At 38.2% G+C, this 15,508-nt stretch overlaps 1 protein-coding gene across 2 annotated transcripts in view; it reads left to right on the forward strand.

The window, feature by feature from the left end:
* Positions 1-15,508, forward strand: part of EDAR (ectodysplasin A receptor) — a 115,775-nt gene that overhangs the window by 61,866 nt on the left and 38,401 nt on the right. For both annotated transcript variants that reach the window (XM_031958771.1, XM_023500461.2), the window contains exon 2: positions 14,238-14,306. In XM_031958771.1, the coding sequence (XP_031814631.1) occupies positions 14,256-14,306 (51 nt within the window). In that variant the 5' untranslated portion in view covers positions 14,238-14,255. The remainder of the gene's footprint in view (positions 1-14,237; positions 14,307-15,508) is intronic.

Genomic DNA, 15,508 nt, shown 5'->3' on the forward strand with positions numbered 1-15,508 from the left:
CCCCCCAGTGTACTTTAGATTTTAGGGGCCTTAATCCTTACGTGTAACATGAATCTCTTTGTCTGTCAGGTGACGTACATGGACCTCCTCTCAGAATAATATTTTTTCAGTGATCACAATAAAATCACATTACAAAGAACTACAAAAGAAACCAAACATATTGAAATGATTATCCATTTAAAAAATAAGTTCACTGACCCCAGGTTAAGAATCACTGCTTTAGATCACTTGACATTGTATGGACTCCATGGACTGCATCCATTAGTTTATCTTTGCTCTTGCTCTGTGACCCACTAACTCTCTCTAGTGTCATCCTTTCGGTCACTATTTTAACAGTATTTGTCAATAGTAACAGCCAGCCTACCCCCATGATGGAGCTCTTCATTTCCCTTTGCAATTTTAATTCTTCAGAGACTGTAACATAGTTCACACCTGGAAGCCATTTGGGATCTGGAAAAAACCTTGGCACCTTTGTTTCAGGGAAAGCCTCGTCATTAAAAGCACTATGGATTTCCCAAAAGCAGTGCAACTTACCTCCTGGGCAGGACATGGCATATATCACGGGGAACAATGTAACAAAAAGATTTTTTTGCTTTATGACACATTTTATCATATTACAAATTGTATAAGTAATTATATATTAGCACTATATAGTAACCTTGAGATATGAATGTTTCAGAATAGGTGCTACATATAGAAGGGAGCCGCATTATCTAGACTATTTAATCTCCACCCAACTGATGTTTTCTCAGGAGGCTATGGGAGTGCATGTTATCTTAGAACAGAGAAGCTCTAGGCACTGGCTCTGGGCCAGACTTGGTTTCCTCTCCGCCCACTGAATCTCTTTCCTGTTAAGAACTCCTGTTGACTTCAAAGGGAATCAGTGGGCTAAAGAAGAGAACTGAAATGGGTGGGAGGGTGGGAAAACATGGGGAGGGGAGGAGAGAGAGAGAGAGAGAGAGAGAGAGAGAGAGAGAGAGAGAGAGAGAGAGAGAGAGAGAGAGAGAGAGAGAGAGAGAGAGAGAGACAGAGAGAGAGACACAGAGAGAGAGACACAGAGAGAGAGACACAGAGAGAGAAAGAGAGAGAGAGCGAGAGAGCAGAGACAGAGACACACACACAGCGAGAAAGAGGGAGAGAGGAGAGTAGAGGGGAGAGACAGAGACAGAGACAGAAGGAGACAGAGAGAGAGAGACAGAGACAGACAGAGAGAGCTCTAAGTACCATTTGGTTCTCAAGTAACTAAGACTTCAGCTCTTGCTGGGGTTTGGTATATAGACAATCATTACAAAACTCAGTATGATTGACAGCTATCTTGGGATTCAAACAACACACCTTCACCTGTGGAATGTCCTTTGGCCCCTGCCACCCATGATGGAAGCCTTCTAAATTACTACAGCATTTTTATAATCCTTTAGATGAGCATCAAACTCTCTAAGAGTTCCTTCAGGGCTAAAAATAATAAGAAAAGGAATTTTTAAAACCTCCTTGCTTCTATGTTCTTGCAGCTTTGTATCTAATTTAGAACCTATTGATCCTAGTGCCAATAAATGGTTTATCTCTTAAAATTGTCGACTTAAAGGGATTTATTTGCTGTCAAATTAATGCCTTTTATTTGATGAACATGGTTCAGTATCCTAGTGGTGTGTCTTACAGAAACTGTTTATTATATATGTGTTTTGATTTTGCTTTTAAGCAAAATTGACTTCATTGAAATGCATTCACACAAGGCTCATTTCATCAGCCCATACAAATATTTTAATTTATGTGCTAATTTGCTGCCATCCAGTGGACTCGAGATTCAGGATCAATGTCTATATTTGGATTCTATAGGCTGGTCACTGGGTAACCATTTTGGTAACCAGAAATAATAACAAAGAAATTATACAGCATGAGTTTAAGGGTGGAGACAGGGAATTGCCAGTGCACTATCTGATTAGCAAGAATCAGAAAGCAATTCTTGATTTCATCTGAATGCAGTTGCAGAGACAATTAAATTGTGACATTCTCTTCCTTGCTAAATGAGAAAGCATAGAGTTGTTACTGAAAAGAAATTCACTAGAACCATATTGAATGTCACGCATCATAGGGCACTAGGGAATGAATTATATCAAGTCATAACAAAAAGACTAACAAATCAACTCATTCTTTGAGAATAGCAAGTGAGATAGATAGATAGAGGCAGTTACTTAGTGCAGTGGATAGAATACTGGCCCTGGAGTTAGGAGGACCTGAGTTCAATTCAAGCCTCATACCCTTAATACTAACTAGCTGTGTGATCCTGAGCAAGTCAATTAACCCCAACTGCCCTCACCAAAAAGAAAAATAATAGATGTATATATAAATGGATGATGAATGGATACATAGGTAAATAAAGTGAATGAATAAATTACTGTATGTATGCACAGGTGCCCTTGATTTAAAAATAGGATGGGTTCAGAAAATTCATTTGTAATTTGATTTTTGAAACTCAGAATATGCTTTATCCAGTCAGTCAATAAATATTTATTAAGCAAATAGCATGTGTTAAAAACTATGCTAAGAGCCGAGAATATAAAAAGATAGCTCCTACTCCCAAGCAGCTCACAATCTAATCACAATCATTTCCCCACAGGCACAAGGTGAGCAATGATAGCTAAACTCCCAACAGCTCAGAGAAGCTTATTTAATCCAGATTGTACAAGAGGTATAGGACTATTAGAAGTATAAAAGCTAATCACCATGAGAAAATTTGACAATTCCAACTTGAGAAGCCAGGCAGGAGTATTCTTCCCCAACTAGTGGTGCCTCTCGGACTGGAGCAGAAACTCTAGTTAAGTTAGAAACTGAGGATTATGGAGACTTGTAGGCATTTAACATTTAAAAAGGGCTTGAGAAATCATCTAGAACATCACATAGGTACTAAGTAGCAGAGCTGGGGATTAAATGCAGTCCTTAAATCCTAAAATAATTTGATTTTTTTTTTCAAATTTTACTGCATGGGAAGTGAGCAGAGGCAGGAATGGGAGCTGCAGAAGACAGTATCCTAAAGAGTTCTCTGGAAATCTCCTTTCTCGCCTCCTTCCAAGGGGTCCAGGGATTAGCCCATCCATTTTGCTCTTCACACAAGGATTTTTCTCCTGCTTTGGCCCACTGTGAAAAAGAATATAGTCTCAAAGCTTCTTCCCTGAGTTCCTGTTCCTACTTTAAGCACATAGTCTCCCTTCAGATTTTCTCCCAGTGGAACAAAAACAATCACACCTAAGCACCAGTGCTGGGTCTTTGTCCTCAAAAGCTAACTTTACCTACATTTCGGAAGTTAATCAAAGTCTACTGTTTTGTCCAGGAGTTGGATAGGGATAAGGGGTGTGGAGGGAAGAGGAGAATGAAGGCTATGACCTGGCAGTGAAAGATCTTAGAATGCTCAGAAATATCGATTGGGGACCAGTAAGAATATGTTACCCTTCATTCTTTTTCACTAAGTCCCTAGACTTATAGACCCCATTCATATTTAGCTCTGGCATGAGATGAGATTCAAAGATAGAAATGGATATAAGAGGATAAAAGGGAATTTCAGGTAGAAAGGAACAGTTGAGGAAAGGTCTGAAATGATCCATGGGGAGAAAAGGGGGAATTCCTGTGGTCACCAGAAGAAGTAAACAGTTGTTTTAAAGGGAGAAAATACAATAGTCAAAAGAGGAAAGGTATATACATGATGGTGATGGCTTATATTTTATTTGTGTCTCTGTTCCAAACTTTACCCTGAGAATACTTTGCTTTAATTTGAAGAAGATGATGAAAGAAGAGTTGTTTGTTTTGATTTCAAGGCTCATGGTACCTAAAAGAAGACTTAGGGTAGGAGAATAACTGCCCTCTTTATGCCCTCTGAAGATGAAAGTTTGCTAACTGTATTCTTTTCATAAGAAAGCCTTCCAATAATAGGTCTATCCAATCTCAAGCCCCCCTGGATATTTGGTTTATATTCGAGTCTAAATACTGGTGAAAGCTTCTCTTCACTGTTTATTCTTCATCCCCAATACTGTCATTTCACGGATCCCTGTTTCTATAATAATGTAATTAGTGTTCTGGGCAATTCAAACCTTCCCTGACAATGCCAATAATCACATTGGGCATTTAGAGGTGCTTTTAAGCCAAGGCTGTCTGCAGCACTTCAGAAACAATTACAACTGTCAACATTGGTTTATATGTGGAGAAGCGGAAGCTACAGAGCAGCGCGCAACTCTACTGATCCATCAAGGAACTGGCAATGAAAGTAGGGAAGTTCTAGACTCTAGATTTCTCCTGGCCTTTTTCATTAGCTCTATGGTATCCCAGATTCAAAATCTTCAACTGAATGGCTCCTCTACTTAGACACAAAATATGATCATATAGCTATGTCTACAGTCTATTCCAGGGTTCTCCAAACTACAAATTGAATTCTCCAAATAAAATATTTTTTGAGTCTTAATTTGTTTGACTTCGAAAGCAACTGCCACTACCACCACTACTTCCTTTTTCTGGGATTCCTTGTTGTGTTCAATGACTTTAGCCCCAGCTAAATCTTCCCAAATGATCTCAATGCTTTGGAGAAACATAAATATCACTTCCTCATAAAAGGTTGGATTCTCTATTCTATCTTACAAATTATTTAATCAGGTTTTTTGATAGTGAAGTGTTGTAGGATTGGTCTACTGGAATTTTCTGAATAAATGATTCAGATTTTCCTCCCTCACCTGGTAGGAAAAAGAGCTGGTTGAACAATTCAAGCAAGCTATAGAAGATAGTTTGAGTAAAGCACACTTTCTATGTCTTGTGCCTTCAATGTAAATTTTGAATGTCATATATTAAATACATGGATGGACTCCTTAGGAAAAAAAATTATCTAATCAATCGATAAGTATTCGTTAAACATCTACTATATACTAGCTACAATGTTAAGGGCTGGAAATACAAGTACAGAGAATGAAGCAATTTCTAATGGGGGAGACAACAAATATGTATAATTACATATATATGTACATATATTAAATAAAAAGTTAATAAATATATATGCATATATACAAAATAATATTATGTAGTTTGGGAGAGAGGACTTAAGGAAAATTACTTGGACAACAATGTGTATAATGAAATAGAGTATTGAAAGCTTTGAGATCAGGAGACAAATTAGGAGGGTATCATGATCGTGATAGGTGAGATGTGATGAGAGCCTCCACCAAGGTACAAAATTCCTCTCAATGCCTAGTTCAAAGGTCTTTTCTAAGAGTCTGTGGTTCTCATTTTGGAGAGTAGTTTGGAACTATGCTCAAAAAGTTATCAAGCTGTGCATACCCTTTGATCCAGCAGTGTTACTACTGGGATTATATCCCAAAGAGATTATAAAGAAGGGAAAGGGACCTGTATGTGCACGAATGTTTGTGGCAGCCCTTTTTGTAGTGGCTAAAAACTGGAAACTGAATGGATGTCCATCAGTTGGAGAATGGTTGAATAAATTGTGGTATATGAAAATTATGGAATATTACTGTTCTGTAAGAAATGACCAACAGGATAATTTCAGAAAGGCCTGGAGAGACTTACATGAACTGATGCTGAGTGAAATGAGCAGGACCAGGAGATCATTATATACTTCAACAACAATACTATATGATGACCAGTTCTGATGGATCAGGCCATCCTCAGCAACGAGATCAACCAAATCATTTCTAATGGAGCAGTAATGAACTGAATTAGCTATGCCCAGAAAAAGAACTCTGGGAGATGACTAAAAACCATTACATTGAATTCCCAATCCCTATATTTATGCACACCTGCATTTTTGATTTCCTTCACAAGCTAATTGTACAATATTTCAGAGTCTGATTCTTTTTCTACAGCAAAATAACGTTTTGGTCAGGTATACTTATTGTGTTATCTAATTTATATTTTAATATATTTAACATCTACTGGTCATCCTGCCATCTAGGGGAGGGGGTGGGGGTGGGGTAAGAGTTGAAAAATTGGAACAAGAGGTTTGGCAGTTGTTAATGCTGTAAAGTTACCCATGTATATATCCTGTAAATAAAAGGCTATTAAAAAAAAAAAAAAGTCTGTGGTTCTGTGATATTGGTATGGTTTCAAGCATACAATGGGCATTCAATAATTATTTTGAAGTCATGGTCTTAGATTTGGGCATCCTTTTATTCCCCTAATATACTGGGTATGGGCCAGCATAAAAATTATTACTATAATTAGGAATTTTTGTGCCTGGAACAAATACTACAACCTGTACCTGGGGCAAGTAACACAAAACATGTGCTACTTGCACCTGGGAAGAAGGGGGAATCAGAAGATTTTCATTTTAGGATATTACTTATTCTGATACTACTTCTCACCTACATCAGATGTAGGCAAAGGTAAGTAGGAGCAGAAAGCAGTCCACTCAGTATCAACTGGCTCCCAATTTCAATGCATTATTCTTGATAATTAGGTACAAAACTCCATTGTTTCTGATGAAGAACTACAGGAGCTGAGAGAATCCTCTGAATTTGGAATACTAGGACAAAGCTCTGCTTCCCTTATCCTAGTTATGGTTTTGTCAAGGATCAAAGCAGAGGGAAATATCTTTTAAAAACTTTTGCTCTTATGCTTTAGGCAAGAACTAAGATTTTATAGTGTTCCCAAGTGCTTATAGAATACAAATCATCAAGGGGATTTTTATGTTGCTGTTTCATTTTATTTCATCCCAAATTATGGCAGACATAATTACAAACATTACAGAAGGGTTGAGAGCTAAGGATACAGTCCAGAAGCCCTTTACAGGGGCATTTAAAATACTTGATTCCCTAGTTTTAATTTTGCCATTGATAATCACAGCCCCATCACCTCCTCATCATAGGCCTTGTTATAGACAAGGAACTCCAAGTAAGTAAGAGTTCATTACACTCTTCACTCAGAGCCCTTAGCTGGCCCTCCCTGTTGTTATAACATGTTGGGTTCTGCCTGTGGTTTTGGGGGGATTATGGGATCATAGATTTAGAATCAGGATGATTCTAAGATTTTATCAGCCCAACCTTCCCTTCAATTTATAAATGGGGAAACTGAGTCCATAGAAGCTAAGTGACTTGCCCAGAATCACACAGCTGGTCAGTGTCTGAGGTAGAATTTGAATCCAATTGTTCCTGATTCCAGGTCCAGGTTTCTATCCACTACACCAATTTTGTTTGTTTTTCTTTTGTTTTATTTTGTCTTGGAACCCTTTGGCAGCCTAATGAAATTTATGGAGCTTTTCTCAGAATATTTGTAAAGAAAACATTATGTTGAAATACAGTTATTAAAATATTTTAAAAATCAAGTTCATGAGCCCCAAGTTAAGAACCCTTGCTGTATCCCATGTTGCCTCTCTCTGCCTATGGTATGGGACTGAGACATTGACTTTTCTCTAATCTCTCATCAGTGTTCTTTCCAGATCCTGGATAATATAAACTTGCTATTTAAAAACATCGAATGGAGAATAAATTAATCTCTTCACAATCTATCATTAGTTAGCATTCTCCAGTAAAGTATGTGGAAGCTGCATCTCATATAAATCATGTTAAATAAAATTATTTTCTGTTGTTCTGATAATAAGATCCACAGCATCCTAGAGGATGATTAAGAGGTCTTTTCCTGGAATAGAAAGTCAAAGAAAGCTTCCAGGGAAGTCTGAAGAGGGATAATTTTATTGACAACATAGGAAGGCCACCAACAGTCTTCCTTTCCTTCTCCCCACCCAACTCCTGAGGGTTTTTATTGCCTGAAGGTAGAAGGGGTAGAGGAATTTGGGGAGGGGTGTTGGAGTCAGGAAGTGGGGAAACAAGCAATACAAATGCTTTCACTTACTACTTGAGCAGCTGCAGGTTTGAGGACTGAGTTGCCAACTGCTTCATTTCTTTCTTCAAGGCAGGGAGGGGAAGGGAAGAGGACCCCAAAACTCACAGAATGGAATTGCCAGTCAGCAGATTTTTTTTGCCTCAAAGGTCTCAGGGCTGAGGAACTAGCTGTATTCCGTTTCCCACTTGTCAGTGATCCCAAGTAGTGAATGGTATTGATGTAGGTCAGACTGTAGACAAAAAGTTTTTCACTGGGTGTCCAGGCATAGGTTTCAGGACATCTGTGAACTTAGATATGGGGGGGAAACTCTATCCTTATTTCAATATAATTGGTTTCTTCTATAATCCAATGTATTTTATTTTACTCATTAAGAATCATAATTCTGGGACAGCTAGATGGTACAATGGATAAAGATTCAGAAGGACCTGAGTTCAAATGCAGCCTCAGATACTTAATACTTACTAGTTGTGTGACCCTGGAAAGTTGCTTAACCCCAATTGCCTCTGAAAAACAAAGAAACCCAAAAAGCCATAATTCTTAGAAGGAATGGGATTCATCAGCTTCTCCAGCCTGACAAATGGGTTTATAACACACACAAAAAGGCTTAAAATACCTGCTATAGAACTGTTTTTGGTGTATTAATGGCGCTAGCCTGTCCTGTCACTGTGAGGAATCAGTTCAGTGGGGTCTCTGGAAGCTGCTCACTTAGAACCCAGTTCGTATAAAATTTCTTTTTTTTCCATAATTATAACTTTTTATTGACAGAACCCATACCTGGGTATTTTTTACAACATTATCCCTTGCACTCACTTCTGTTCTGACTTTTCCCCTCCCTCCCTCCACCCCCTCCAGATGGAAATCAGTCCTATACATGTTAAATATGGCACAGTCATATATAATTTCTAAGAGATTTCTGTCTCCGGGTTGCTCTTTTCCCTACACTACTTCTCCTGGAGTTCACAGCTTTTTGATGTTAGTTATAACTTGCTAAGAAAGAATGATAATTACCAAGGAAATCTGATATCTGAAAAAACAGCAGCCACAAAAGTGGTACAAGCACTTCAGGTACTGGAGTAAAGGAGGGAAAACTAGATTTTTGATATTTTAGAACCTCCCTTACTTTTTTTTCCCTTTGTGCTGAATCATCTAGTCTAGAACTAGCCTAGCACTGATTTTCTGGATGCTGTGTGAGTTGTTTTTTAGATCCTACTTTATATTCTCTGTAGTAACAGAAAACAGGATAAGAAGTGCCAGGAAAGTATGAATATAGAATGCCTACAAGTAATTATATAAATTGACAGATAGATATGGAGAGAGAGACGGACAGAGAGACACAGCGACAAAAGGAGGAAGGGGGAGAGAGAGAAAGAGAGAGACAAAGAGGAGGGAAAGAGAGAGAGAGAGAAGGAGGGAAGGAGAGATAGAGAGACAGAGAAACAGAGAGAAGGAATGAAAGAGAAAGAGACAGAGAGAGAGGAGGGAGGGGAGAGAGAGAGGGAAACACAGAGAGAGAGAAGAAGGGAGGGAGGAGAGAGAGAGAGAGAGAGAGAGAGAGAGAGAGAGAGAGAGAGAGAGAGAGAGAGAGAGAAGGAGGGAGGATGAAGGGAGGGAAGGAGGGAGGGGAGAGAGAGAAGGAGAGCCAGAGACAGACAGTGGGAGAAAGAGAGAGACAGAGAGAAAGAGAGAGAGAGAGAGAGAGAGAGAGAGAGAGAGAGAGAGAGAGAGAGAGATGACAAAGAGGTAAATAGATCTAGATCCCCAATCTGGGGATTTAAATTAAATTCCCAAGCACATGAGAAGGAAGCATCTATATCTACTCTGCACTAGACATTGAGTACACAAATTAAAAAAAAAAGACTTTCCTGACTTGAAGGAGCTTGTCTTCTTTGAGAGATATGCTCACAGATAAAATAGTGCAGGATCACAAAAAAAAAATACAGAATATATAAGAGGATAGTGATATTCTGGTAAACAAATATTCAAAAATGGGATCTCCCAAGATACACATTTTTTGCATTACTTTTTTAAAACTAAACAACCAGTAAAATCATTAATCAAGCCCTGATTTTTAGTGTAGATTTCTGAGATGTAAAAGCCCACAACGAAAATTTAACAGTGGGCTCTTGAGAACACTTAGGAGCTAGCTCCAATATACCATTGGGGAGAATGTCATTAACACAAGGGGACTTAGAGAAGGTCTTTTGCAGGTGGTAATACTTGAGCTGAATCTTGAAGGGAATATTTCCAAGAGGTAAGGGGACAGAGGATTTCAGAAGACAAAAAGGACAGAAGTAGGAGATGGGACTTATGGGGAACAAAAAAAAGGCCAATTTGACTGAGTCCTAGAGTGAATGAGGGGCAAAAAAGTAAAATTATCTTGGAAAAATAAGCCAGTGGCTGATTATGAAGGAAACGCCAGAGTTTTTATTATAGCCCTAATTGATGGGGAGCCACTGGAGTTTTTTGATTACAGAAGGGATATGGTCAGACCTGTGTTTTAGGATTAACTGTATAGATACTACCTAAAAGATGGTTTAGAGAGGAGAGATACTGGAATCGAGGAGATGAGTTAGGAAGCTATTGTAATAGCCTGGAAAAGAAATGATAAAGAATTGAATTAGAATGTTTATAGTATAAGTACAGAGAATGGGATGGATGTGAGAGATGCTGAGGAAGAGGAATCTACAACCTGGATGTAGATTGGGAGGCGTGAGTAAGGTTATAAACTCAGGTGACTGGAAGAATGATGGTGTCTTTGACAAATAGAGAAGGGGTGGGGTTTAAGAGAAAGATAATGAGTTTTATGTCAGACATGTTGAGTCTGAGATGCTCATGTAAGTCTTCTGTGGAGATGTCCAGGAGACAGTTATAGATGTGGGCTAGAATTTGTCTACAAAGAAATGATGGTTAAATCCACTGGAGTTTATGAAAGAGGATACACAGAAACAGAAGAAGAGATATACAGAAATAGAGAGAGAAGGGAAGACCAAGGCAAACAAGAACAAGAGTCGGCACAGTGTAAAAATCTGGTCTTGGACTCCCAATTATCTGAGTTCAAGTCTTGATTCTGATACTACTAACTCTTCCATTCTGGGCAAAGAACTTATTCAGGGAAACTCACTAAAACAACAAAGCATTTCAATATAGCCAACTCTCCAAATATGTTGCCTCTTATTCTCAGAGGTTTTTTAAAATCAAAATTGTTAATAAAGTTTTTTTTAAAAAAAAACGAAAAGGGCTAGATTAATTGCTCTTTAGGCAGCTAAATGATGTGGTAGATAGAGCATCAAACTGAAGTCAGGAAGATTCATCTCTCAGGGTTCAATCAGGCCTCAGGCACTTACTAACTATATGACCTAGACAAATCATTTAACCTCCGTTGCATTTTTAAAAGAGCTAGGGAAGAAAATGGAAAACCACTCTAGTTTCTCTGTCAAAAAAAAAAAAAAAAAAACCCCAAAGGGATGATGAAGACTTGGAAAAGACTGAAAATAACTAAACAACAAAAAGTGCTTTTTATATCATCGCTCAATCCATGATTAAATAAGTGAATGAATGAATAAATGAACTGATGAATGAATGAATTGTAGCTGAATAATCCTACAAATTAAGTAAACAAGATTAGAGTGGGGTGAGGAGATCCAGTACCACCCACTAGACCACAGGAACTGTTTGGAGAATTAGTTTGTAGCCTAGAAAGCAAACCATTTCTTCTTTATAACAGGAGATGGTAACAGATAATGGGGGGAAATTTTAATGTCTAAGTCTATTATACTGGAGAAGTAATTTGTGATCATTTCATATCAAATTCTCAGAGTCAAAACAGACAAAGTCAAAGCAGAAGGCAACTCCTAACACTAGTTCCAATTCCTTTTAGGTAGAAATCCAAAAGATATTTCCAGTCTACCTTCTCCCTTGAAGTTCTCAAGGCAATATTTCATTTTGCAAAGTAAAGTCTGGCTTCAGAAATGGAATCTAAATTAGAGAAATATGCTATATGCCATTTGTCCTCTCCCTTTCACAGGAACGATATCAAAGCAAGTACTCTCTCTCCTACCACCTCTCTGTCTCTTTCTGTCTCTGAGGCATAGTGGATAAAGCTATGGACTCAGTGAGGCAAACCTCCCTCTTGACATTTCCTAGGTGAATGACCACAGAGAAATCAGTTAATCAGTATTTCAACCTCCATTTCCCCATCTAGGGCTTCTTTAATAAGGGAAACAGTATCTACCTTGTTGAGAAGATCAAATGACATTACATCTAGAGCATGTTGCAAACTTTAAAGTGATATATAACATTTAGCTATTATTGTTATTCAAAAGTAGCAAAGGGGACAGCAGGCTCCAGCCCACCTCAAGTAGCCAAGGAACCTGTTTCTTAAGCCTCTCCATAAATGCTTCTGGCTTATACCAAATTGAGGCAGGTACAGCCCTCCACATTATTTATAGGGAGACTCTCCAGGGCCCTGTTATAATTAGAAGTCAATTAAATTAGAAACCATTCATATTATGCTTGGAAATCCTCCAACACACTTGGGCTCTCTGAGAGGGAGTATTTCTGCTTTCTCTACCAGCTCAATGAAAACCCAACTGAACTATATACTAAATCTTTGAGGGAAAGGAACAATAATTAGGGATACTGTTCTGAGAGAAGAGAGATTCTGTCCCTTTCCATTGGGTTCCTTTGTTGCCATTGCTCCTGTGTTCATCTTTCCCATTTCCCCCTTCCCCACCCCTTCACTCCCTTCACCCCACCCCTAACTGCTCCACTCCCCTCTACCTCCAGGAGTCGTTTCCTAAAGAACTAAAGGTACTACACCACTCTAGCCTTTTCCCTGAGCTTCCTGCCCTGACCTGCTCTTTTGCTGGAAGGCAAACATAAGTGAGTTCACTGCTGGGGTGGCAGGATGCTTTAATCTTGTCTCAATCTATTTAGTGTTTAGAAATGTAAACTTTGGGGCTCTCTAAGTTAATTTAATAAGAGTTGCAGACTGTGCTCTAAAAAGGAACAGCAACCAATAATTAGAATCTTTCTGGGAGGTTTTAAGATAAGGGCTTTTAACCTGGGGTTCATGGACCATCTCTACCCCCCACCAAGAGGGCCATAGTTTTCCATAAGGTCTATGAGTTTAGATGGAAAAAAGAAATACATATTTATTCTCAGCAATTTTTTTTATTTTATGTATTTTATTTTATGCATTTAAAAACATTACTCTGAGAGGATATCACTAAAGGGGTCCATGACATAAAAAAAAGGTTAAAAACCCCTGATTTAGGAGACTCTTCATAACATCATAGGACCATCTGACTTCTGGGATCAAATGTCACAGCCACATATCACAGCCAGGATATTTAATTTGTGAAATCCCTAGAGCGATGTTTTAACTTTGCATTTATTCTTTTAAACTATTTTATCCCAGGAGCTTTTGGAGATAGGAGAGAGTGACCTTTCTTAGCAGCTGTAATCTCTTCCTACTCAATCATCATCAGTTCTTATTCCAGGCTAAAGGAAGAATGTTCTTTTAAAGTTCTGTTCCTGTTTTAGTAGTGATTGACTTATGAAAACCAAGAATTGAGAGCCTAGTGTTTCAGCTATTTTATTGAACTAAGTAACAGTGGGCAGCCGCTTTTAGAGAAAAGGATCAGAGACATGACATATAGAAGTTTAGAGAGGGAATAGAAGGGGTTAGAGCAAGTGAACAAGAAAGTCTCTCCCAAATCTTTACATATTATATGAAACATAAACGTTAAACCAGATCTCTTCCTGCTGCTGTAGCCATAATGCAGGTAAACAATGGTAATGGGTGAAGTTCTTATCCTGGGTGTTTTGTCAGAGCCTCACCTTGCTCGAGGGGCCCAGAGGCCAGGATGGGGCCTAATAGAGCTTGTGAAAAGACCTGAAGTCTTCAAAGCCCATTCCACATATTAAACAATTAGTCACTAACATAGGGTTTTATTCTTCAGTGTTCTCTAAGGATCTTTTTTTTTTCCTTTGGGATTTACTCCCATGAGTGGGTGCACTTCTGGGTTAGGGCCACAGAATCAGCCTCAAGGTAGAAGGGAATAGGATTTAGTTTGAATACAGCTTTTTTTTTTTGGTGTGCATTGTTTAGTTAGGGCTACATAATAGCTTCATGAGCCATATACTACAATAACCTGCATTTTTCTTAAAGGCTGGCTTGTTCACCAGGTTGGCAGAAGGAGAGAGCATTCATTCATTCATTCATTCATTCAACAAATATTTATCAAGAATCAACCAAGGGTACTTGGCTAGGTCTTGAGGGGGAACGAAGTTGGTTCCTGGAAAGAAAACATTGAACTTTGTATTTAAAATAGAGGCAAAGTATCCTGGCAAAGAAGGGGCTTCCAACAATTTTGTGTTCATGCCTCCCCTATTTTGTACCTTTTCAGGTGAATATCTCAGAAAATATGGCTCATGTGAGGGACTATAAATGGACCCATTTCCTTCCCTTTCTGGTGGTGAGTATGTTTCATCTCTAAGATTAGATTTTTTTCTTGACTATTTAAATTCACTCCTTCCTCTGCTTACTTTAAATAACTTCATATTTTGGTGCAGAGAAGATTAATTATAAATAAGTTTTATGAGCCTATAGATTTTAGCCTTTTTCTCTCCACTCATCTCCAAACCACTAAAAAAAAAATAGTGGGTATGAGAGTTATGAAAAGCATCCTTTTACATAGGTATGCATGTATAGGGTATATGGTTGCTTAGCTGTAGCCTATTATGCTATGAGTGCACAGGCTATAGTGGCATTCTCGTAAATAGATCTGAGCTCTGTTGGGGTTGGGGCAGTAAGAAGCCAAAGTGAGAATTTCCCATCAAATAGCTGTACATCAAAGCAACTCACAGAGTGAAGAAGACTAGAACTGAACATTGGGCTCTACCACTTATATCCTCCCATATACAAAGGACAGAAGGATTCTTATCACTACAAAGTTTACAAATATTAGTCTAATATGCAGCCATGTGCCTAGAACTGTGTGTTTACACATTGTGTTTATGTGTACATTTATCCTTCCATATTATCTAAACGTACCAAAAAAAAATTCTGCAAAAGAGATAGAGATAGGAAAAGATGAGAAAGAGAGGGGGGAAGGCATAAAAAGTGTTAGGGAAAGAATATTCTTAATTTCACAGAAAAGAAAAAAATCACAATTAGTTTATTATTAAGAACTTCCTCTGTAAAAAAAAATGCTGTTTTTGGGGAAGCTAGATGGGTTCAGTGAATAGAGCATCGACCTGAAGTCAAAATGACTGACCTGAGTTCAAATTTGATCTCAGACACTTAATATTTACTAGCTGTGATCCTACGCAAGTCCCTTATCCCCAATTGCCTCATCAGAAAAAAAGCTTTTTTTTTTAAATATTATTTCATCTGATCATGGCATTAGAGCTGGAAAGGACTTTAGTCCTCCTCCCCATCTAGTTTCTTCCTCTCAGTTTACTGAGGAAACTGAGGCCCTGAGAACTTAATTGATTTGTCCAAAGTTATACAGATAATGTATAGCCAACCTGCAACTTGAATCCAGGTCCTTATACTAAAATCCAAAGCTCTTTCCATTGAGTTTATATCCACTTTTTATAAATAATTCAATTCAATAAATATTTTTTGGATCTAATGAGATAATATATTAATAGTTTTGTAAATTTTAATGCCCTA

This window comes from Sarcophilus harrisii, chromosome 3 (assembly GCF_902635505.1).
Source record: "Sarcophilus harrisii chromosome 3, mSarHar1.11, whole genome shotgun sequence".
Taxonomy (NCBI): Eukaryota; Metazoa; Chordata; class Mammalia; order Dasyuromorphia; family Dasyuridae; genus Sarcophilus; species Sarcophilus harrisii.